At 46.6% G+C, this 26,154-nt stretch overlaps 1 protein-coding gene across 3 annotated transcripts in view; it reads left to right on the top strand.

Moving 5' to 3' along the window:
* The window catches only part of LOC143936210 (ABC-type organic anion transporter ABCA8-like), a 113,611-nt gene that overhangs the window by 9,504 nt on the left and 77,953 nt on the right, over positions 1-26,154 (top strand). Inside the window, exons 3-9 of one of the 3 annotated variants that reach the window (XM_077460622.1) lie at positions 8,742-8,949; positions 9,130-9,285; positions 13,882-13,979; positions 23,423-23,649; positions 23,912-24,050; positions 25,319-25,504; positions 25,883-26,030. In XM_077460622.1, coding sequence (XP_077316748.1) covers positions 8,742-8,949; positions 9,130-9,285; positions 13,882-13,979; positions 23,423-23,649; positions 23,912-24,050; positions 25,319-25,504; positions 25,883-26,030 — 1,162 coding nt within the window. The remainder of the gene's footprint in view (positions 1-8,741; positions 8,950-9,129; positions 9,286-13,881; positions 13,980-23,422; positions 23,650-23,911; positions 24,051-25,318; positions 25,505-25,882; positions 26,031-26,154) is intronic. The other 2 variants (XM_077460623.1, XM_077460624.1) reach the window with 2 other exon arrangements.

The following is a 26,154-nucleotide window of genomic DNA, read 5'->3' as shown; positions in this document are numbered from 1 at the left end:
AGGAAGGGTAGAGTGGGAAGGGCCAGGGTGGCCAATCCAGGGCTGGAGCATCCCAATAAGTACGCTCCATTGAGTGACATTGGTGAAACCAGTCAGGGACCGGCACTGCTGGAGCTGAGGGACTCTACTAGCTGCCGGGGGAAGAACTCCTTCAGTGAGAGTGGGGGGGGGGAGGAGCGAAGCGAAAGGAAAGACAGATTATGGTGGTAGGGGACTCAGTTCTTAGAAGGACAGAGAGGCCAATCTGTAACAAAGACCTGAAGCGCCGAACTGTCTACCGGGCGCTCGGGTTCGGCACATCATGTATCTGGTGGACAGATTACTGGGAGGGGCTGGGGAAGACCCGGCTGTTGTGGTGCACGTTGGCACCAATGACAAAGTCAGAGGCAGATGGAGTGTCCTAAAGAATGATTTTAGGGACTTGGGAGCCAAATTGAGGAAAAGGACCTCCAAGGTGGTATTCTCAGGAATAGTACCGGTAAATCGAGCCACACCAGAAAGGCAGAGGGAGATTAGGGAAGTAAACAAGTGGCTGAAGAGCTGGTGTAGTAAGGAGGGATTTGGGGTTCCTGGAGGACTGGGCCAACTTCTCAGTCGATAACCAGTACTATAGAAGGGGTGGACTGCAACTAAATGAGGAGGGTGCAGATCAGCTGGGAATGAAGATGGCCAAAAAGTTAGAGGAGTTTTTAAACTAGGCGATGGGGGGGGGGGGGGGGCTCCAGAGGTAGAAATAGTCAGTGTGGAACATATTCCAGAGGGCAGTATTGGGTGCATTAGTGGTAGGTTGACCAAAGCACATAAACTCAAGGTAAGTATAGTAGCAAGTCCTAGTTGCAATCTCAGAACACCCAATCCGAGGATAACATGGGACCGGTCTAAACTGCGTGGCATCTTCACCAATGCCAGGAGCCTGGCGAACAAGATGGGTGAACTAGAGATACTGTTGTACGAGGAGGATTTGGATTTTGTGGGAATTTCAGAGACCTGGTTCAACAGCTCTCATGATCGGCTGGCAACCATTCAAGGGTATACCCTTTATCGCAAGGATAGAGAGAGTAAAAAAGGGGGAGGGGTATGCCTATATATCAAGAATAATGTACAAGTGAATGTGAGAGATGTCATCACTAAGGGAGCTAGGGAGGAGGTGGAATCCTTATGGGTAGAGCTCCAAAGGGATGAAGCTAAGGGGAAAATAATGCTGGGAGTATGCTATAGGCCCCCTAACCTGAGAGAGGAAGGGGAGACGATCTCCTATCACAATCTGGATTAGCAGCAAGGATGGGAAGTGTTATCATAATGGGGGATTTTAATTATCCAGACATAGACTGGGCGGAGGGAACCGCGCATTCATCTAAGGCTCGCCAGTTCCTAAATGTCTTGCATGACAATTTTATGGGTCAGATGGTAGACGCACCGACTAGAAATAGAGCGTCGCTGGATCTACTGATTACCAACAATACAGACCTGATCACGGATGTGGAAATACGAGCCAATTTAGGTAACAGCGATCACAGGCTTCAGTATAAATCACACAAATAGGAAACATAAGGGGAATACAAAGACACTGAATTTCAAAAGAGCCAACTTCCCTAAACTACAAGCCTTGCCAGAAGGCATAAATTGGGATAAAATCTTAGGAACAAAGAACACGGAGGAGAGATGGGTTTGCTTTAAGAGCATATTACATAAGGGCATTAGCCAATGCTTCCCATTGGGTAATACATTTAAAAGAGCGAACAAAAGTCCTGGATGGCTTAACTCCAATGTAAAAATGCATATAAAAACAAAGGAGAAAGCCTTCAAAAAATACAAGGTTGAGGGATCATCATCAGCATTCAAACTTTATAAAGAAGGCAACATGAAATGTAAGCGCACAATAAGGACGGCTAAGGTAGAGAATGAAAGACACATAGCGGAGGACAGCAAAAAAAATAAATCCCAAGAAATTCTTTAAATATGTAAACACTAAAACAGGGACTACAGACCATATTGGCCCCATAAAGAATGAGGAAGGAGATCTGGTTACAAAGGATGGGGAGATGGTGAAGGTATTGCATTTATTCTTCTCCTCAGTCTTCATGTGGTAACCGAGGGGCTTCAGTAACCAAAACTGCAGAGTTTATCCTCATGACACATCACAGGAAGCACCTCCATGGATAACAGAGGACAGAATTAAAATTAGACTTGGGAAACTTAACATTAATAAATCACCGGGACCAGATGGCTTGCACCCGAGGGTAGTTAGGGAACTCAGACCAGTAATTGCCAGACCATTGTTTCTAATTTTTACTGACAGTTTACTGACTGGAATGGTGCCAGCTGATTGGAGAAAAGCCAATGTAGCACCAATATTTAAAAAGAACACAAAATATATCCCTGGCAATTACAGACCAGTTAGCCTAACATCAATAGTATGTAAGCTCTTGGAGGGATAATAAGAGACTGTATACAAGATTTTAGTAATGAGAACGGTATTGTAGCACTAACCCCAGAAGGAGCTGCTGGTTTTATTCGGGCTTGCCGTTACCTCACCTGCTCGCCTCTTCGTCTTAGGGGGGTCCCGTAATGATGATAGATCCGACACTTAGTCTTTTTTGAAGATTTATTTAGGGATAACACAAAAAGAAGGAAAGAAAACACAGTCCTTCAATAGAAGGTTAGAGGATAAAGGGGAGTTCAGGCACCTAGTAATTGCGGGTTAGAGGTATTAGTCAGATCCAGAGGACAAACAGCTCCACAGACTGGATCTAGCGGATAGGCCCCTCTCACTTGACCTAGCAGCCGATGAGATGCTCAACAAAGTCTCTGCCGCAGACTTGTCAATTAAACTTAGAGATTTTGGGAGCTTTAGGAAGAACTACCATACAGTACCAGATTCTTTCAGCCGACCCAGCGATACTGTAAGGGTATTGATCCGGGTTGCGTCCTCCAACCGAGTTTCCAGGCTCCTCCAGAGACACCAGCCTTGCGCTCGGTCCTCCTCCTGAGAAGTCCTCCCCTGGATCCTCCAGTTTTCTTGGCTTCTCCCCACAGGCGAGACAGCACAGGACCTCCCCTGGATCAGCAGGCCCCAAGACATTCCCGGGCCTACACTCTCAGTTGCAAAGCCTCAGGCCAGCTGGCCCAGAGGCGCAGAATCATGCGACACAGGCCCCAGGCCAGGAGGGCCATGAGGTCGGGATAGCGGACACCAAGACAAGGACCCAGAAACAGACCCAAAAAAATGGTGCCTTATGCCGCGTACACACGATCAGATTGTCCGGCGTACTTAGTCCGCCGAAACGCATTTCAGCGGACAATTCGATCGTGTGTGGGCTTCAGCGGACTTTTCCAGCGTGAAGTACGACGGACTAAGAAAGTATTTTTGCACTCCAATCTTCCCGTTGGACTTGGGTTTCAGCGGATAATACATTCGTCAGTATGCTAGTACGGCAGACTAAGAATGACGCATGCTCAGAAGCAAGTACGAAAAAGGAAGCTATTGGCTACTGGCTATTGAACTTCCTTTTTCTAGTCCCGTCGTACGTGCTGTACGCCATCGCGCAAGCGAACGTCGGACTTTCTGTGTGTCCGTGTGTGGCCAAGTCCGTTCGGTAGAAAGTCGGCCGGACTATCCGCCGGATTGTTTGCCGGACTAAGTACATCGGACAATTCGCTCGTGTGTACATGGCATTAAATACCCTTTCACAGAATGCGCAGCAGGGAAACCCCACCCACTGAGCTACTTCCGCACAAGAGGCGGCATTCAATGCATCCAGCCTGCTGCTGTTCCACACCTACCGGTGGTGACAGCGACACCTACGGTCAAGTGGGAATCAGTGCAACCCAGCTGGACTGGTACAGAAACCAGACCTTTTAGAGAAAATGAGTCTGAGCCAAACTATAGCTTCAGACAACGAAATTTGAAAAAAATAATAGCGTCTGCCCATCAGGAGCAGGGCGTTACAGTATCATTTAACAAATATAAGGAGCTGCGCTAAAAAAAATTGTACATAATTATGAATGATTGTGATCAAAAAACGTTGATATTGATCTAGTCAGAATGAGAGGTGCACACAATATCGAATAAAACATGTGAATGACAAAAAACACATAAGAAACCACACAATCAAAGCCAAATTCCAGATATCATAATGAAATAAAACATTTTTTATTTATAATATTATTATTATAAATAATAATAATTAATTATAATAATAATAATAATTATAATTATAAATATTTATTTCATTATGATATCCGGAATTTGGCTTTGCTTGTGTGTTTTCTTATGTGTTTTTTGTCATTCACATGTTTTATTCGATATTGTGTGCACCTCTCATTCAGACTAGATCAGTATCAAAATATTAAGTGGTGTATCTAGATAAAGGAAGGCCCGTAGATGTGGTGTATCTAGATAAAGGAAGTCCTGTAGATGTGGTGGATCTGGATAAAGGAAGTCCTGTAGATGTGGTGTATGTGGATAAAGGAAGGCCCGTAGATGTGGTGTATCTGGATAAAAGAAGGCCCGTAGACGTAATGTATCTGGATAAAGGAAGGCCCGTAGACGTAATGTATCTGGATAAAGGAAGGCCCGTAGACGTGGTGTATCTAGATAAAGGAAGTCCCGTAGACGTGGTGTATCTAGATAAAGGAAGGCCCATAGATGTGGTGTATCTAGATAAAGGAAGTCCTGTAGATGTGGTGGATCTGGATAAAGGAAGGCCCGTAGACGTGGTGTATCTAGATAAAGGAAGGCCCGTAGACGTGGTGTATCTAGATAAAGGAAGTCCTGTAGACGTGGTGTATCTGGATAAAGGAAGGCCCGTAGATGTGGTGTATCTGGATAAAGGAAGGCCTGTAGACGTAATGTATCTGGATAAAGGAAGGCCCGTAGATGTGGTGTATCTGGATAAAGGAAGGCCCGTAGACGTAATGTATCTGGATAAAGGAAGTCCTGTAGATGTGGTGGATCTGGATAAAGGAAGTCCTGTAGATGTGGTGTATGTGGATAAAGGAAGGCCCGTAGATGTGGTGTATCTAGATAAAGGAAGGCCTGTAGACGTGGTGTATCTAGATAAAGGAAGTCCTGAAGATGTGGTGGATCTGGATAAAGGAAGGCCTGTAGACGTGGTGTATCTGGATAAAGGAAGGCCTGTAGATGTGGTGTATCTAGATAAAGGAAGGCCCGTAGATGTGGTGTATCTAGATAAAGGAAGTCCTGTAGATGTGGTGGATCTGGATAAAGGAAGGCCTGTAGACGTGGTGTATCTAGATAAAGGAAGTCCTGTAGATGTGGTGTATCTAGATAAAGGAAGGCCCGTAGATGTGGTGTATCTAGATAAAGGAAGTCCTGTAGATGTGGTGGATCTGGATAAAGGAAGTCCTGTAGATGTGGTGTATGTGGATAAAGGAAGGCCCGTAGATGTGGTGTATCTTGATAAAAGAAGGCCCGTAGACGTAATGTATCTGGATAAAGGAAGGCCTGTAGACGTGGTGTATCCGGATAAAGGAAGGCCCGTAGACGTGGTGTATCTAGATAAAGGAAGGCCCGTAGACGTGGTGTATCTAGATAAAGGAAGGCCCGTAGACGTGGTGTATCTAGATAAAGGAAGGCCCGTAGACGTGGTGTATCTAGATAAAGGAAGGCCCGTAGACGTGGTGTATCTAGATAAAGGAAGGCCCGTAGACGTGGTGTATCTAGATAAAGGAAGGCCCGTAGATGTGGTGTATCTGGATAAAGGAAGGCCTGTAGATGTGGTGTATCTGGATTTGGCAAAAGCATTTGACACAGTTCCCCATAAACGTTTACTGTACAAAATAAGGTCTGTTGGCATGGACCATAGGGCGAGTACATGGATTGAAACCTGGCTACAAGGGCGAGTTCAGAGGGTGGTGATAAATGGGGAGTACTCGGAATGGTCGGGGGAGGGTAGTGGGGTCCCCCAGGGTTCTGTGCTGGGACCAATCCTATTTAATTTGTTTATAAACTACCTGGAGGATGGGGGAAACAGCTCAATCTCTGTATTTGCGGATGATACTAAGCTAAGCAGGGCAATAACTTCTCCCAGGATGTGGAAACCTTCCAAGAAGATCTGAACAAATGAATGGGGGGAGGGGCAACTACATGGTAAATGAGGTTCAATGTAGAAAAATGTAAAATAATGCATTTGGGTGGCAAAAATCTGAATGCAATCTATAGACTGGGGGGAGAACCTCTGGGGGGGATCTAGGATGGAGAAGGACCTGGGGGTCCTAGTAGATGATGGGCTCAGCAATGCCAAGCTGCTGCTAACAAAGCAAACAGAATATTGGCATTAAAAAGGGATCAACTCCAGAGATAAAAACGATAATTCTCCCCTCTACAAGACTCTGGTCCGGCCGCACCTGGAGTATACTGTCCAGTTCTGGGCACCAGTCTTCAGGAAGGATGTACTGGAAATGGAGCGACTACAAAGAAGGGCAACAAAGCTAATAAAGGGTCTGGAGGATATTAGTTATGAGGAAAGGTTGTGAGCTCTGAACTTATTCTCTCTGGAGAAGAGACGCCTGAGAGGGGATATGATTTCATTATATAAATACCGGACTGGTGACCCCACAATATATAAATACCGGACTGGTGACCCCACAATATAGAAATACCGGACTGGTGACCCCACAATAGGGATAAAAAAAATTGTGGAAGGGAGTTTAACAAGACTCATGGCCACTCATTAAAATAAGAAGAAAAGAGGTTTAACCTTGAAATACATAGAGGGTTCTTTACTGTAAAAGCGGCAAGGATGTGGAATTCCCTTCCACAGACGGTGGTCTCAGCTGGGGGCATCCACAGTTTCAAGAAACTATTAGATAAGCACTTGAATGACCGCAACATACAGGGATATACAATGTAATACTGACATATAATCACACACATACTGTAGCTTGGACTTGATGGACTTGTGTTTTTTTTTTACCTCACCTACTATGTAACTTGACCTTGCTTTCTCAGGTGTGCTTGGCATTCTTACCAACATGCATTCCCCCAATCACAGTGGTAATTCTTCCAAGACAGGTTCAGGAGCCATCTATTTGTGTTTGTCCAACACCAACTGCTTGGTCTTTTGCCTCCTATAATGTTCCTGTACCCAAGAACTTAGAGTTCTGGGAAGTTTCCCCAACAGAAGGTCCATGGGCATCTGGCCGGACTGCCCAAGGAGGAAGGGCATGTGTCCGATGGACTTGTGGACAGTGTTGTTATAGGCCCATACCACAGCCCCCCCATGTTGGCACCACCGATCTCAATAGCTCTAAAGTCTGCAGCATTCAGCAGGGTGTGATTGAATCACGCACAGGTGCCTTTGCCTTAGAGGTGATAGGGAGTTGATAGGGAGTGGTGTGAGATTTACATTTGGTCATGATTACATACTAAAAGTTCTGGCCTTTGCCTGACAACATCCACTTTGAGCAGCCATACGATTGGACAATGTGCTCCCAGAAATGTTTGGCAGTGGTGACAGCTATCTCGTTCTTGGTAGGCACCACCACCACAAACCTGGTAAAGTGGTCAGTGAAGACAAGCACATATTGATAGCCATAGGGCATGCTGGAGATTGTTAGGAGGTCCATGGTCACCAATTCCAAAGGGCTCAGAGGTGGTGATTGTCATGGGAGTGATCTTTTCAGATGGAGTCCTGCAGCTGGCGCAACTTTCACACTTCTGACAAGCTTCGTGCACCCAGTCTGACAAAAATGGAACTAAGAAGTACCTCCAAACCAGATCCATCCCAAAATGGCTGCCTGTTCTGCGGATTACTTGGCAGATCTGTAGGATATGTGACTGGGGAATATCCCATAACTCGGAGGGGATACATGCCTGACAAGGTCCTTGATGGACCATGGATAGGGTACGGCCCACCTGCCACTCTCATTACAGGCCTTGCAGGGTTCCATTATAACGGTGGTCCACTGTAATTTTTGTGGTTGCCCAACAGGTAGTTACCAGACCACTTTTTGTAAGGGTGCCAAAATTAACGTTGGCTTGTGGCTGTACAGACTGATACTACTTGCTCCATTTGCTTCTTGGTTGCCCTGCAGAAGAGCGCCACCTGCAGTGGAGAAAGAAGACTATGCACTGGTGTCACCAGAACAGGAAGACACAGGGAGCAATGAAGGCTAAATTATATTCCATTGCTGCTTGCTTGATATCATTATGGTGTTCTTGCTGTTTCTGTTCATTACTACTGACCACCCATGTGACACCCTGTCCCCAGGACAGGAAGTTATCAATATATCCCTTATGGGGACACAGAAATTAACACTTTCTGCCTGACCCTGCTACAGTTTGATGTTCTTCATGGTTCTTCATGGTTCTTCAAGGTTTTTATTCCGTATAATCATTGGTTTAATATAAACAGCTCTGATGAAGGGTGTGATGTTCTGAAACATGTTAGATTTCCACCTCTACCATAAACACATCAGGGATTGAAATTCCACAGCTGGCCTTTTGCTATTGAGGTTTTAAGAAGAGCGCATAAAAGGCCAACAGTTGTTCAAACCCTCTCTGTGTATAATTAAATAAAACTGTTTCTCTGGAGTTCAGCTTCAATGATCCAGAGAGGCCGTCCCATGTCCTCAAGGAGAATGGATTCCTCTGGTTAGGGGCCCCTTTATTTTACCCAGAATTTCCTGTAGTGGAGAGCTCAGGAGATCTCTGTCTGTGATCTCGAATGATTTTTATTATAATTGGTGATGGTGGTGACCCCATGTTTGGTTTACAGGAGTGGGTCCAGCATTTGGCGTTGATCTTCCTGCTCTTCATAGTGCTGGTTCTTAGAGATGGTCCAAGCCCGAGTGCGTACACACCGGCCTTTGTCCTGGGGCGCTTGGATGAATTCAGCAACAAAAGTTTTCCAGTTGGCTACATCCCTACAACCCCGGCTATCCGGGACATAATGCAGAGGGTCAGCAGAAGCCCCATCACCCCAGGTAAGATCAGCTCCAAGCCGAGCATGGTGCTCCTCTCCGATGAATGAAGAGTGTATGAGGATCATCATAGGGCCTGCTTTATAAAATCTTTTAGTTCCAGTTCAAGTGTTATATGTGTATAGGAAGCTGGGGTACCCCAAGAATCACCCCCACTAATAAAGTCCCAATTCCTCCTTCCAGAAATATCAGTGAAGGAATTCCAAAATACTTCTGACCTTCTGGACGAAGTTAATGGGAACATCACCGCTGCTGTGGAATTTGAGAACGAATTTACGTATTTTATCAGATATCATCACTACATCATCCCGATCCCCAATGACTACCTGGCTGATAGAGGTAAGAGAGCAAGTAGCCAATTTTTCAGCAGTGCCACGGAGGTCTCTGTTTTTACATCCTGAGCAATTTCACTTCCTTTAACAACATCAGCATGCTGAAACTTTCTTTCTGACACTTCCTTGTTTTCTTTTTGCATTTACATGAAAGTCTACTGCAGCCCTTCTCAACCATTTTACCTCAGAGGAACCTGTAAAATAAGTTTCAGGGCTCGGGGAACCCCTACTAATCCAATTCAATGGGGATCAGTGGGAAAAATGTCCCTTATGTTAGTGGCCACTGGCCAGTTGTCATTGGGAAGAATTTCCCTTACATTGGTGGTCAGTGGGAAGAATGGTCCTTCCATCAGTTATCAGTGGAAGAATGCTTCTTCCATTGGTGGTCAGTGGGGAGAAAGATCCTTCTATTGGGGGTCAGTAGGAAGACTTCTCCTTACATAGGCAGTCAGTTATAAGAACATCCCTCACATTGGTGATTCATGGAAAAAAATACCCCTTATGTTGCTGATTAACAGGAAGAATGCCCCTTACATTGGTGATCAGTGGGAAGAATGTTCCTTACATTGGTGATCAGTGAGAAGAATGTTCCTTACATTGGTGGTCAGTGAGAAGAATGTTCCTTACATTGGTGATCAGTGAGAAGAATGTTCCTTACATTGGTGATCAGTGGGAAGAATGTTCCTTACATTGGTGATCAGTGGGAAGAATGTTCCTTACATTGGTGATCAGTGATAAGAATGTTCCTTACATTGGTGATCAGTGAGAAGAATGTTCCTTACATTGGTGATCAGTGAGAAGAATGTTCCTTACATTGGTGATCAGTGAGAAGAATGTTCCTTACATTGGTGGTCAGTGGGAAGAATGTTCCTTACATTGGTGGTCAGTGAGAAGAATGTTCCTTACATTGGTGATCAGTGAGAAGAATGTTCCTTACATTGGTGATCAGTGAGAGGAATGTTCCTTACATTGGTGATCAGTGGGAAGAATGTTCCTTACATTGGTGATCAGTGGGAAGAATGTTCCTTACATTGGTGATCGGTGAGAAGAATGTTCCTTACATTGGTGATCAGTGAGAAGAATGTTCCTTACATTGGTGATCAGTGAGAAGAATGTCCCTTACATTGGTGATCAGTGGGAAGAATGTTCCTTACATTGGTGATCAGTGAGAAGAATGTTCCTTACATTGGTGATCAGTGAGAAGAATGTTCCTTACATTGGTGATCAGTGAGAAGAATGTTCCTTACATTGGTGATCAGTGAGAGGAATGTTCCTTACATTGGTGATCAGTGGGAAGAATGTTCCTTACATTGGTGATCAGTGAGAAGAATGTTCCTTACATTGGTGATCAGTGGGAAGAATGTTCCTTACATTGGTGATCAGTGGGAAGAATGTTCCTTACATTGGTGATCAGTGAGAAGAATGTTCCTTACATTGGTGATCAGTGAGAAGAATGTTCCTTACATTGGTGATCAGTGAGAAGAATGTTCCTTACATTGGTGATCAGTGAGAAGAATGTTCCTTACATTGGTGATCAGTGAGAAGAATGTTCCTTACATTGGTGATCAGTGAGAAGAATGTTCCTTACATTGGTGATCACTGAGAAGAATGTTCCTTACATTGGTGATCAGTGAGAAGAACGTTCCTTACATTGGTGATCAGTGAGAAGAATGTTCCTTACATTGGTGATCAGTGGGAAGAATGTTCCTTACATTGGTGATCAGTGGGAAGAATGTTCCTTACATTGGTGATCAGTGGGAAGAATGTTCCTTACATTGGTGATCAGTGAGAAGAATGTTCCTTACATTGGTGATCAGTGAGAAGAATGTTCCTTACATTGGTGATCAGTGAGAAGAATGTTCCTTACATTGGTGATCAGTGAGAAGAATGTTCCTTACATTGGTGATCAGTGAGAAGAATGTTCCTTACATTGGTGATCAGTGAGAAGAATGTTCCTTACATTGGTGATCAGTGAGAAGAACGTTCCTTACATTGGTGATCAGTGAGAAGAATGTTCCTTACATTGGTGATCAGTGGGAAGAATGTTCCTTACATTGGTGATCAGTGGGAAGAATGTTCCTTACATTGGTGATCAGTGAGAAGAATGTTCCTTACATTGGTGATCAGTGAGAAGAATGTTCCTTACATTGGTGATCAGTGAGAAGAATGTTCCTTACATTGGTGATCAGTGAGAAGAATGTTCCTTACATTGGTGATCAGTGGGAAGAACGTTCCTTACATTGGTGATCAGTGGGAAGAATGTTCCTTACATTGGTGGTCAGTGGGAAGAACGTTCCTTACATTGGTGGTCAGTGGGAAGAATGTTCCTTACATTGGTGATCAGTGGGAAGAATGTTCCTTACATTGGTGGCCAGTGGGAAAAAATACCCCTTACAATGGTGATCAGTGGGAAGAATGTCCCTTAAAATGGTTGTCAATGGGAAGAATGTTCCTTACATTGGTGGTCAGTGTAATGGAAATTTGTAGGTTCTGTATATAATTGTATTCTATTTTATATGTATTGCACAATGCCCTCACTGTGCACACAGCACTAACAATGTTTTCAGTACATGTTTTGCATTCTTTCAAGTCCTGATTAGAATTAGCCTGCCTATGTAACGCCCCTTGTTACCATAAACGTACAATTGTAATATTAATGTGATACCTACGTAATCACGTGTATAAAAGCCTTCAAATGCGTCATAATAAAGGAGAACGGTTATTTGGAAAGATGCTGAGCGTATCTTTTGTGTCTGTTCCCTACTGCAGTAGTTATTAATTTGGGACCACTAATCAATATGAGGATAGGAGTTGCCTATCATCAAAATATCCATTTCAGTCAGTAAGAACAATGCCACTGTCACATACCTTGTGGCCTGAGACTGATGTGCAGCGGGAGGCCTCTTTTACATATCTGGCTTGGGGACTATTGATGTTGCGACAGTGGCCACGAGAGCGTGGTGAGGCATGACTGCCTATGTAGTCTGGTAGTAGTATTGATGCGTAGCACTAGCAGGTGCATCATCAGAGCTGGCTGGATAGCTGGAACAGCAGATCTTGGACTGGTAGACAGCAGGCAGCAATGGGCAGCGTCTGCAGGCAGGGCAGATGAACAACTGGATGTGAGGTCAGACAAGCCAGGTCGGCAACCAACGTTCATATGCAGGTATAGATGGCAGGCAAGGAACTGTCAGGGTACAGGCAGAGGTTGGCAACACAAGATCAAGCAGATCAGCAGAAGGTAGAGCAAAGTCCAGAGACAGGCCAAGGTCAGCACAGGTAGCGTTCAAGCGAAGTCAGGAGCAAGCCGGGCAGGGGCGTAACTATAGGGGGTGCAGCAGTCGCGACCGCAACCGGGCCCTGTGATGCAGGGGGCCCATAATGCCTCCTCTACATATGGCCGGCAGCAGCATAGGCAGCTAGGGGTACCAGTGCACCATGCACACGGGTGGCTGGAGGGGGAGGGTGACTAGCAGAGCTCAATGCTCAACTATCGCACTGGCTGCTCTTTAGTTGTGCATTCCCCCCATGACCTGTGTCTTCAGCCGGCTCCTCAGAGTACCCCTCTCCTGCTCCATGCATTGCTGCTCAGTCCGATGTCTGTTCTCCCCAGCCAGAGTCCTGCCCACCCCCGAGTCCAGCCCACACTGCACTGCATACTGCTCCTGCAAACTTTAAGCGCACAGATGCAGTGCAGTCCTATGAGAGCTCCCCGGAGGACGCTGCAGGCTTGTCTGCCAGCCCCCCTCCTCCCCCGTCATACACAGATGATGAAAGGTCTTTCTGGGAGATATGCTGATTGCCCGTCCAGCACACTGGATGGAGCCCAGGCCAACATGGATGAGTGCGCGGCCTGCAGCTTGGTCATGGTGAGTGAGAGGACCCCATCCCCCACACACCATTACATACCCCCTACATCTCCCCCTGGGGACAGGGACCCCTTCTCACATGGGGACAGGGACCCCTTCTCACCTGGGGGCAGTAACTTCATTTGCCCTGGATAAAAGGACCTCATCTCTTCTGGGGACAGGGACCCCATCCTGCCTAGGGACAGTCCCTCAATGGGGCACCTAAAAATAAAAAATAAAATAATAAAAAAAAAACTACTGATACCAGTGGTGGAACTACAGGGCTCACAAAGGTCATACCTGTGACCACGCCCTGGAGTTCCACCGCCAGACTCGGAGGGAAGGGCCCTGGCTGGGGTTCAGGGGGGCCCTTCATGGTTTCTTGCATCGGGGCCCTGAAGGTTCTAGTTACGCCACTGAAGCCGGGTTAAACACAGAAGTCTTCAGAATCCAATACAAGAACACGGGTACCTCTTCAGATCAGACACCAATGGACTAGTGCAGCTGCTGCACTTATGTAGACCACTTGGTGCCAGTGTCAGTGGCTAATGCACGCATACGCATATATATTCGCCTGAGCACAGTAAGACGGGCACCAGCAGGCCAGCTTTGCTCCCCCTTGGAGCTTCAGCTGTGCTATGGCCAGCACGTTCCAGACAGCTACCGTTCTCTTTCACAAGGTTGCATATAAGAAATACTACTGGCTATAATATTTATCTTCTTTTTGTGTTTGCTCTTCCTGTGTGTCCCTCCAGGTTACTGTGAAACTGCAGAAAACAATTGTCACCCCCTGAATTACTGGGAAGTGGGGTTCATCTATCTACAAGCCAGCATTGACTCTGCCATTGTTGAGGTGAGCCAAAAGCCATTTCTGTCCCATCACTACTTGTTATAGGTAGCTGTCTGATCAGTGGAGCGAGAAAGATCCTGAGGGGTAAAAATGGACCCGGTTTCTTAAAAGCCCTAACAGACACACTGACGTTTCTAAGTGGGAAGAAGACCAAGGAAGGCACCAAAGGCAAGGAAGACAGCCACAAATCTGGTCCATGATAGGCTCCTGTTCTATCAACATAAATTAAACCATCAGAAAAACAGCGCATCAGAGAGACTCATAGTCTGATGTAAAAAGCATAAAAAACTATTTATTAGATAAAAAAACTAGAAAACGTCTGATCCTCCTGGGATCTTAAAACCATTACATCAGTCAATCACGACAATATAAAGCAACAGTTGCTTGGTGATGAATTAGCCCTGGGATCTTCTATTCGTGACCTTAAAATGTTGGTAATAAATATCCAAGTTGGACACAAGGTGGCGTCCAAGCTGTCAGCTTTGATAAAGCGCATGCGCGCGAAACATGTTAGCAGGCCGGTCGGCACGGAAACTCCCCTCGCTACGGAGCCCTCCACATGACGAACAGTGACCAACAACCGCTCGGGCAAGCGGCTTCATACGCGGTGCGCTGCGCTCCAAGCCTCTCCAACACACAAGGTGGACGCCACCTTGTGTCCAACTTGGATAAACATCCTTCAGCGTACACTGCACCTCCGTCCCGGAGCACAGGGAGCAGGATCGATCCTTTCTCTTCCACTCCTCAAGCTCAGCACGACGGCGCTCCAGCCCTACAGTCCAGCCATCAGCAAAGTGAGTGACTTTTGGAACTCAGTTCCATCCATTTATTTGCACTTGTTTATGAACCTTATTGGTTCCCCCTGCCTTTGGGAGAGGATCACCCACAATCACTAAACCCACGTGCATAATAGACTGTACTGGCAGCACAACCCTGTTATTACCAACATTTTAAGGTCACGAATAGAAGATCCCAGGGCTAATTCATCACCAAGCAACTGTTGCTTTATATTGTCGTGATTGACTGATGTAATGGTTTTAAGATCCCAGGAGGATCAGACGTTTTCTAGTTTTTTTATCTAATAAATTGTTTTTTATGCTTTTTACATCAGACTATGAGTCTCTCTGATGCGCTGTTTTTCTGATGGTTTAATTTCTGTTTTCTTCCACCAAGTCCAAAGTGGTCTAGCAGCTGCACATTGAGACCAATTACAGGCCCTCTCTGAGATAACAATTAACCTAACATATGGATAAGCGTTCTCCACAAAGGGTTTATTCATTTGTGCGCCAATAACTTTTGTTGTTGATACTGTTCTATCAACATGCCTACCTTCGAAGCAGTCTTCAGGACCATCTTGAGGAGGTATAAGCTTCCGTCTCATCTAGCACCCCTCTACCCATCTTCTCCTGGCACTTGTTTCAGAGGCTGCTCCATTCCAGGGGATGTTCTCCACACATGGTGGACATGATCTATGCTCTCTGAAAGAGTTTAAGGACCTTGATCCCAAATACAATCATTGCTGGCTTGTCCCTTCCTTAGAGACCTGTGGTATGTTCTTTTACACTTAAAGCCCCCAGACCTCACGAGGTCCCAATTTAAATTGACAACCAATGTATGTTTTACTGACAGCGAAACAAGCCATAGTAAGAGCTTTGGAACAGCAATTTGTACCCTTTATGCCGCGTACACACGATCGGACTATCCGGCGGACAACATGCCGGACTTTGCAGCGAAGGTCCGCCGGACTTTCTAAATGAGTGGACCTGCCCACACTCGCCCGGACTTTTCCGGCGGACTAGGTCCGGTGAAATGAACGGACTTGCCCACACACGGAGAAAAGTCCGTTCATTTTGAACGTGACTACAGGTAGACGGAACTAGCGAAGCAAGTGAATGTCGCCGCTTCCCTTGGGAGCGAGATTGACACCTCACGAGCCCCGTAAACCTGGTATGGATTTAAAGGGGAACCCCTACGCTGAAAAAACGGCATGGGTGTCCCCCCAAAGTCCATAGCAGACCCTTATCCGAGCACGCAGCCCGGCCAGCCAGGAAAGGGGGTGGCGACTGTAACGATATCACGTCTGAGCCAGGATATATTATAACTAGTTGCCATTTTGTGTGGAACGCAGCCATGACAGTTTGGCTGACCTTAGAATAATCTGAAACCCCCCCTCCCTGTCTTAGGAATTCCACAGCTTTTAACATCTTCAAAGGGAAAGAAAGGTTATCTCAGCAAAGGAAGCAGAACCAGGCTAGGTCAATACACAAAGCTCATGTTGCCTGGCAAGATATTCCAGCCTGTCGTAAAACTGTCACTTTCTCCATTCAGAGAACCAACAGATACTCGTCGTAAATTCCTCATACCAGATAGCGTGCAAACAGATTAGTAAAGTGTTGAAACTTTAACATTTTTTATAACTTTCAAAGCCATCATAGCACAGCCATAATATGGATATATTTAGTTTCCTCGGATAATTTCTAACATTTCAAGTCCAAACACCCCTATGCCAGGTCATATGGGAAGCCCCTGGGACCCCTTACTCCTCCTAGGTAACCCTGAAATGGGAAACCTGCCATGTGTGGACTTGTTTTGAAGCAAATATCATGCTGATCACTAAAATGGATATCTGCAGTCTATACACAGTAGAGAGGCAGAGATATGAATATGTATCATAAGTGTACCTGGGACAGGGTCATGAGTGTAGACACCTCCCAGCAACCAACCCCTAAACAAGATGACCAGACGATTGGTCACTGGTCGCTGTCAACACCCCCTTTGATTTGACAGAAAAGAGGAGAGGCCAAGGCAATGGTCAGTTCTCCTTTTACCATCCAAGCAGGAACATCTGCCAAGTTTGAGAACCGATTACCTTGGCTCATCGATCGAACTCTGATCAACGCTCGGACATTAATTGCAAGTATTCTTCCTTCTCAATTCTACCTTATTTCTTTGTGGCTGTATATTGTCTTTATTTTTTGAAACATCCTTTTTCTGTAAATGTTTTATCTGCACCAACCTTGACCTTTTCATAATAAATCCTTATGTTGAAAAGTGTTAACCTTGTCTTTAAAGCTCTTGATGCACACTATAAACGAACCTGTCACTTAAAAGGGAGCTACTGTGGTAGAGTAAGGCACTGAGCAGACCTGTCTGTGGTGGCAGTGTGTGTTGCAGGCGCTTATTCGAAACTTATAATTGGTATTGCTAAAATTACGAGTCCCCCCGGCTCTGGCTTTTAAACGGGGGTGGTGGCAGTTAAAGGGTTAATTGTGTAATTAGCCCAGTGACAATCGCTCCCAGGCTGCCTGCACCTAGATTGTGGTCCCGCAAGCTGGAAAATCTTTGTGCTGGGTGCAGCTGAGTGTGGCATTGTTACGTAAGTGACAGCGTGGTGTGAGGTTGGCCGGTCCTTTGTCGCCAGTTAGCGAGGAGGGCAGGGATCTGACACCAGCGTTCGTCACAGCGACGAGCACACCCCCCCCCTGAGCCGTACCAGGCCGCTTGCCCTCAACATGGGGGTGTGCTTTGGGGAAGGGGGCCCTGCGCCCCCCCCACCCCAAAGCACCTTGTCCCCATGTTGATGAGGACAAGGGCCTCTTCCCGACAACCCTGGCCGTTGGTTGTCGGGGTCTGTGGGCGGGGGGCTTATCAGATTTCAGGAGCCCCCTTTAAAAAGGGAGCCCCCAGATTCCGGCCCCCTACCCTATGTGAATGAGTATGGGGTACATGGTACCCCTACCCATTCACCCGGGGAAAAAAAGTGTACATAAAAAAACACAACACAGGTCTTCTCTTCTTCCGTCTTCAGGGGTCTTCTCGCCAGACACCTCTGCTATCTTCTGCTAGCTCTTTTACTAGTGGAGGAGCCCTGCTTTCTCCTTCGCCGCCGCCGCCGTCCTGGGGTCTTCTTCCGACTGCGTGGGTCTTGTACCCGTTCAGTTCTTCTTGCCGGGCCTCCGCTTTCTTCTTCCAGCTCTTTTACTAGCGTTGGCCTGGTTTTCAGTCACTCTCACCGTCGCCGCCTTCTGCTTCTTCTTCTTCTTCTTCCTTCCTCCGATGTTGACACAACACTCTCTCTGGCCATAATGACAGAGACGCGTTGTGCGGCGACTTATATAGGGATAAGGGGCGAGATCACCGGGTGATGTCACATGGTGACCACACCCTTATGTTGTCACAGTCCCAGAGGATACTGAGACTGTGACATCATAAGGGGTAAGGACCCCCGCCACTTGTCCCTATATAAGTCTTTGCACAACGCGTCCCCAGAATTATGGCCGGAGAGAGAGTGTTGTGTCAACATCGGAGGAAGGAAGAAGAAGAAGCAGAAGGCGGCAGCGATAACAGCGACAGAAGACCGGGCCAACGCTAGTAAAAGAGCTGAAAGAAGAAAGTGGAGGCCCGGCAACAAGAACCAAAGAGCGGGCAAGACCCCAGAAGTCAGAAGAAGACCCCCGAACGGCAGCGGCGATGAAGGAGAAAGCCAGGCTCCTCCGCTAGTAAAAGAGCTAGCAGAAAATAGCGGAGGAGGCCGTCGAGAAGACCCTTGAAGACGGAAGAAGAGAAGACCCCCGGAGCTGTCTAATAAACCATGTACCCCATACTCATTCACATAGGGTAGGGGGCCGGAATCTGGAGGCCCCCTTATTAAAGGGGGCTCCCGGATTCTGATAAGCCCCCCGCCCGCAGACCCCGACAACCAACGGCCAGGGTTGTCGGGAAGAGGCCCTTGTCCTCATCAACATGGGGACAAGGTGCTTTGGGGTGCCCCCCTTCCCCAAAGCACCCCCCCATGTTGAGGGCACGTGGCCTGGTACGGCTCAGGAGGGGGGGTGCTCACTCGTCCGAACCCTTTTTCCTGACCAGCTGGGCTGTGTGCTCGGATAAGGGTCTGCTATGGACTTTGGGGGGACCCCCACGCCCTTTTCGGCATAGGGGTTCCCCTTTAAATTCATACCAGGTGACGGGGCCAGCGTGGTGTCAATCTCACCGATGGAGGCGGAGACATTGACTTCCTTCGCTAGTTACGTCTGCCTGTAGTCACAGTCAAAATGAACAGACTTTTCTCCGTGTGTGAGCAAGTCCGTTCATTTCAAAAGTCCGACGGACTAGCAAACAGACGGGCGGACCCCATGAATACAATATGCCAGGGGTAATGAATTAAAATTCAAGGAGGTCCGATCGCCAAAATTTTCTTTGGGCCGAGGTCCGAATCTCAAGTCTGTGCTGACTCAGAAATATTGTAGTAACTGTATATCTATCAAAAACATGAGAAATGTACAATTTCCTTAGCATTTCAACAATATTTATTGTCAAGTTACATCTAGTGTCCCCAGATAAAGTTAAATCTGGTGTCCCCATCACAGTGCCCCTTTACATCAGGTGTCCCCATTACAGTGCCCCTTTACATCAGGTGTCCCCATTACAGTGCCCCTTTACATCAGGTGTCCCCATCATAGTGCCCCTTTACATCAGGTGTCCCCAATACAGTGCCCCTTTACATCAGGTGTCCCCATCACAGTGCTTCTTTAAATCAGGTGCCCCCATCAAAGTGCCCCTTTACATCAGGTGTCCCCCTCACAGTGCTTCTTTAAATCAGGTGTCCCCATCACAGTGCCCCTTTACATCAGGTGTCCCCATTACAGTGCCCCTTTACATCATGTGTCCCCATTACAGTGCCCCTTTACATCAGGTGTCCCCATCACAGTGCTTCTTTAAATCAGGTGTCTCCATCACAGTGCCCCTTTACATCAGGTGTCCCCATTACAGTGCCCCTTTACATCAGGTGTCCCCATCACAGTGCTTCTTTAAACCAGGTGTCCCCCTCACAGTGCTTCTTTAAATCAGGTGTCCCCATCACAGTGCCCCTTTACATCAGGTGTCCCCATTACAGTGCCCCTTTACATCATGTGTCCCCATTACAGTGCCCCTTTACATCAGGTGTCCCCATCACAGTGCTTCTTTAAATCAGGTGTCCCCATCACAGTGCCCCTTTACATCAGGTGTCCCCATTACAGTGCCCCTTTACATCAGGTGTCCCCATCACAGTGCTTCTTTAAACCAGGTGTCCCCCTCACAGTGCTTCTTTAAATCAGGTGTCCCCATCACAGTGCCCCTTTACATCAGGTGTCCCCACCACAGTGCCCCTTTACATCAGGTGTACCCATCACAGTGCCCCTTTACATCAGGTGTACCCATCACAGTGCCCCTTTACATCAGGTGTCCCCATCACAGTGCCCCTTTACATCAGGTGTCCCCATCACAGTGCACCTTTACATCGAGTGTCCCCATCACAGTGCCCCTTTACATCGGGTGTCCCCATCACAGTGCCCCTTTACATCGGGTGTCCCCATCACAGTGCCCCTTTACATCAGACATTCCTGTCAGAGTGTCCCCTTACATCAGATGTCCCCATCAGAGTCCCCCTTAACATAAAATGTGCACATCAGGGTGTACCTTAACATAAAATCAGGGTCACACTGATGGGTAAATTTTATGTTAAGGGTCACGCTGATGGGCACATTTTATATTAAGGGGCACTCTGATGGACACAACCAAACGTGCCTCTTACCGTAACTTAAAATTTGCCCATCAGAGTGCCCCTTTAATATAAAATGTGCCCATCAGTGTTGCTTTTAAAATAAAATATGCCCATCAGCGTACCCCCATCACAGCGCACCTTTAAATCGGGTGTCCCCATCACAGTGCCCCTTTATTTACATCAGGTTCCTCCATCACAGTGCCCCTTTACATCAGGTACCTCCATCACAGTGCCCCTTTACATCAGGTGTCCCCACCACAGTGCCCCTTTACATCAGGTGTCCCCACCACAGTACCCCTTTACATCAGGTGTCCCCACCACAGTGCCCCTTTACATCAGGTGTCCCCACCACAGTGCCCCTTTACATCAGGTGTCCCCACCACAGTGCCCCTTTACATCAGGTGTCCCCACCACAGTGCCCCTTAACATCAGGTGTCCCCATCACAGTGCCCCTTTACATCAGGTGTCCCCATCACAGTGACCCTTTACATCAGGTGTCCTCATCACAGTGCCCCTTTACATCAGGTGTCCCCATCACAGTGCCCCTTTACATCAGGTGTCCCCACCACAGTGCCCCTTTACATCAGGTGTCCCCACCACAGTGCCCCTTAACATTAGGTGTCCCCATCACAGTGCCCCTTTACATCAGGTGTCCCCATCACAGTGCCCCTTTACATCAGGTGTCCCCATCACAGTGCCCCTTTACATCAGGTGTCCCCATCACAGTGCCCCTTTACATCAGGTGTCCCCATCACAGTGCCCCTTAACATAAAATGTGCACATCAGGATTTCCCTTAACATAAAATAAAATAAGTGTCATGCTTAAGGGGCACTCTGATGGACACAACAAAACGTGCCCCTTAACTTAAAATTTGCCCATCAAAGTGCCCCTTTTAATATAAAATGTACCCATCAGTGTTGCTCTTAAAATAAAATCTGCCCATCAGCGTGCCCCTTAACATAAAATAAGGGTCACACTGATGGGCACCTATTATGTTAGGAGGCATTCTGATGGACAAATTTTATTTTAAGGGGCATGCTGATGGGTATATTTTTAATGTGCACATTGATGGGCATATTTTGTAGGGCACATTTTGCTGTACCCATCTGCGTGCCCCTTAACAAAATATGCCCATCGATGTGCACATTAAAAATATACCCATCAGCGTGCCCCGTAAAATAATTATTTTATGTTAAGGGACACGCTGATGGGAAAATTTTATGTTAAAGGGCACTCTGATGGGCACATTTTATTTTAAGGGGCACGCTGATGGGTATATTTTTAATGTGCACACCGATGGGCATATTTTGTTAAGAGGCACCTTAACAAAACATGTCCATCAGTGTGCACATAAAAAATATACCCATCAGCGTGCCCCTTACAAAAAAAAAAGCCCAGCATTGTGCATATTAAAAATATACCAGTGTGCCCCTTAAAATATGCCCAACAGTATACTAGTGTGCCCCTTAAAATATGCCCAACAGTGTGCACAGTAAAAACATTCTTATTTATAGATGACTAATGTGCCCACATACCTTAACTGCAGGAGGGTGGGCACAACTGAAGCTGCATCGCAATGAGATCCAGGACCCGGGAATCGGAAACCGCGGGCAGCAGGGGGGTGGGGCACGCACGTGACGTCACACCCCTACTGCCCGTCAGTGTCTCTTCAGCTCCGAGAGACGCGGCCAGGAGCAGGGGGCAGGCGCATGCGCGCAGCGTCACTGGTTGCTGGGGAAACCCGCGGTCCCAGCAAACCAGTGATTGCTGCTGTCATTTACTACACTGGCGGCATGGCGGTCCGGGCAAAAGCGCTGCTCGGTCTGGACTCGGACCGCGGGCCGCCATTTAATGACGGCTGCAATATGCCAAACCATTTCATGTCTACAGCAAGTAATATACTGTTATAGGAACTCAGGCCCTAAGACTCCAGCTACCAAAAGTATTGGAACGCCTGCCTTTACACACACATGAACTTTAATTGGATCCCAGTCTTAGTCCGTAGGGTTCAATATTGAGTTGGCTCCGCCCTTTGCAGCTATAAAAGCTTCAACTCTTCTGAGAAAGCCGTCTACAAGGTTTAGGAGTGTATCTATGGGAGTGTTTGACCATTCTTCCAGAAGAGCATTTGTGAGGTCAGGCACTGATGCCGATCAAGAAAGCCTGACTCACAGTCTACGCTCTAATTGAACCCAAAGGTGTTCTGTCAGGTTGAGGTCAGGACTCCTGTGTAGATCCTCCATCCCCACCGTGAAACATGGTGGTGGCAGCACTATGTGGTGGGGATGGTTTTCTTCAGCAGGGGCAGGGAAGCTGGTCAGAGTTGACGGGAAGATGGATGGAGACAAATACAGGGAAATCCTACAAGAAAACCTGTTCGAGTCTGCAAAAGACACTTTTCACATATTTATTTGTATAACATTTTCGAAAAAAACATTTATCAGTTTCCCACTTCACAATTATGTGCCACTTTGTGTTGGTCTATCACATAAAATCACAATAAAATACATTAAAATTTTTGGTTGTAACATGACAAATTGTGGAAAATTTCCAGGGGTATGAATACTTTTTCAAGGCACTGTACATGCAGTTTCACAAGGCGAATAGTTCCTTATTAATACACCCCTAGGTGTCCTGATGAACACTGTCACCGGGACAAAAATTGAATGTAAATTCTTCCAATGAGAACACTTGTTCTAGTGAATGTCAGAAAAGGCGGGATTTACCTTTTTTGGGGGGAGTTCTCGGGCTTTCCAAAAAAAATAAAGTAGATATATTATTATATTATTGATCTTTTACTCCTTTTTCTTTTAACAGAAAAATAATATAAAAAAAATATATAAACTTAAAAATTGCCCAACCTTAAAAAACACTGAAATAATCGGCACAAACAATATTTTGCAGAAGAACACCAAGCAGTCGCTGTGGGATGGTTTGGCGGCCACAGAGGTGGTGAAGATGAAATCTTTGGATTATACAGAAAGGGCGGTTATGTACATGGGCACCATCATCTTTGACTTGAGCATGTGCTTCGTCTCGCTGTCCTATCTCATGACGCTGCAGATTACCCGGGAGAGGAGGAAAACCAGGGAGCTGATGAGGATGATGGGACTGAAGGATCTGGCGTTTTGGTAAGTGGCGTTGGTCAACCCAAAATAAATATATTCTTGGTAGGGATTCTTTATTGAAGATAAATAGCTCAGGTAGGGTGCCAATAGTGGGGGAGGTGGGGCAGTGACACAGTGGGGGGCGCTACTGACTTTGAAAAGTTCAGGAAGATCGGGGGTCACAAGCATGCCTGCCTTTCTGTTGGCAGGTAAAATGGCCCCCCATTGGTTGGAGATTTCCATTCTTTGAAGATCTCCAGTATGATGTCATCATCTTGTATTTCAGGTTGTCTTGGGGGTTGCTGTACATCGTCAGCGCCATCATCATCGCCACCTTCATGGCTCTGGTTGCCACCACTTATCTGTTTGTGCAAAGTTCCTTTGGTGTTATTTTTTTGCTCTTCAGCCTCTACGGCGTTGCAACGGTAAGTTTGGATGACGTGTTTGCGTAAATGAAAGCCACATTTTATCACCCTCCTAGTTAAGTTGCTAGTAGTATTCAGGTAAATTTAGTTGTTGGCTCTTCTGTAACCAGTGCAGCAAAGTTGAATTGCTTTTGGCTGTTTTGGGTTCTGCTGGATGTATGCTTGGCTGCTCCCCCCTGATTTTTGGTGGGTTCCAGAATTTAGTGGGTTGGAAGAAGCAGGCCCTTTAACTTGCATATTGAACAGCATCAGCCAATCCCGAGGTAGGAAAAATGACCAATAGAGGTGTGTAAAAATAGGCTGGGCCCTAGAGCAGCAGGGTCCTTGCCCTGTGGGAGAAGACCCAGCCTGAGGGTTGTGGCCCTATTGTCACTTAGTAAAAGTTTGCTTGAGGCTACAGGGGTCCCAGCTCATTGAGAGCTTAGGGACCTGTGTCTGATGATGCTGGGAGTAGTTTGGAGGAAGTCTACAGAGGATCTGGTCTGGAGGGTCACAGTACAGAAGCCGCCTGGTACTGCAGGAAAGCATTCAAATACCCAGGGCACAGTGAGTACAGGCCTGAGCGGGATCCTAGAGACTGTCCTTGTTAACTCTTGGAGAGACTGCTTAAGGTTGTAGGCTTAGATTTGCTCCTTCATTGGAGTCCACTGAGGGGTTTCACCCTGAGGAGTCCATCATAGTCAGAGAATGACCTCCATTATAATTTTCACCAAATTTGTGAAGGTAGTGTGCACATAGAACCTTGGGATACTCCAAATTTAGTATCCCAAGGCTCACCCCGCACCCTGGCCAAGTTTAGCTACAAAAAGACATGCAGCCAATTACTAACATTTCATAGAAGCTTTAACATATCAATGTCTTTTCAAAAGTAATTTTCAAAATTCTGCCGAGAAGGTGATGGAACTTCCTGTTATGGGGTGACAACACTGTCTCAGTCTCCCTGCATTGTCACAAGGGATTACAGTGGAGACTACAAACGGACATCTCAATATGCATTAAACAGGCATAGTCATGTGTTGCCCCCATCAGGAAACCCTCTGAAACGCCACGCCGCCATCCCTGGAGTGCATGTAGACAGGAAGTGGCTGGAGATTTCCAGGGCTCAGTGCAAATTACATGTCATCTAGTTTACATCGCTAAAGTTTCATGAGGGATCCTTACCATATGGGGGGCATTATAGACAGGAGGTATATGGAGGTCGTTTTCCTCTGCAGCTCCTTTTTTATGAACTGAATCCAACCTCACTGATTAATCTTTTACCCACTCAGGTCTGTTTTAACTGCATGCTGAGCGCCCTCTTCAGGAAGCACCGCCTGGCAGCGATTCTGGGGTTTTTCATCACTCTCTTCCTAGCCGCGTTGGGCCTCCTTCCACTGGTGAACGCCATACCCAAATCTCTGGAGGTTTTTCTGAGCATTTTTCACCCCTTCTCCTTCGCCGTCGGGATTGTGGAGGTAATCATTTTATTTTTGGGAGCTGTTTGTGGAGCTTACACAGGGCTGAGGAATATCGCCCCACCCCCTAGTCAGGCACCAAGCACCGGCGCAGTCATATCACAGGAAGGGGGAGGAAGTGGTATGGTCAACAATACCTGGACCTACTGATCTTCTTTATTTTGCAGCTGATTGGAACCAAGGAGGCGTGAAGATACGGTTCTTTAGGGGTGGGCATTAATGTGAACCTGTTGTCCTGCACTGCATGGATAAAGCATCAGTTAGGTTTAAATACACTTCAGAAAGTATACTCAAACACTTTGAAAGTGTATTTGGCATGGACTCTCATATTGTTGGTGTGAGATGTGCCCATTAATTATGGCTTCTCTGTGTTTTTAGAGCATGCACATGGAAAATGACCTTCAAGGGGCCTTCTTCTCAGACATCGGTGGTGATTCCTCCCACATACTCTCCAGCACCATCTACCTGACTCTGGATTCAGTGCTTTATATCATCCTCACTCTCTATTTCGACAAGATTATTCCAGGTGATGAGAAATGGCTGATATTTATGTATTGGCCGATAGCAAAATGTGTCAAGTGGAGCACACGGGTGGGAATGTCAATTGTGTCCAAGCCTCAAACATAAGTATGGAGGCTGTTGCATTGACC

Source organism: Lithobates pipiens, unplaced genomic scaffold (genome assembly GCF_037356315.1).
Source record: "Lithobates pipiens isolate NorthernLeopardFrog02 unplaced genomic scaffold, aLitPip1_a1.2 Scaffold_28, whole genome shotgun sequence".
NCBI classification, from domain to species: domain Eukaryota; kingdom Metazoa; phylum Chordata; class Amphibia; order Anura; family Ranidae; genus Lithobates; species Lithobates pipiens.
The sequence above is the reverse complement of the archived record's forward strand: the minus strand, read 5'-3'. Positions and strand labels throughout refer to the sequence as shown.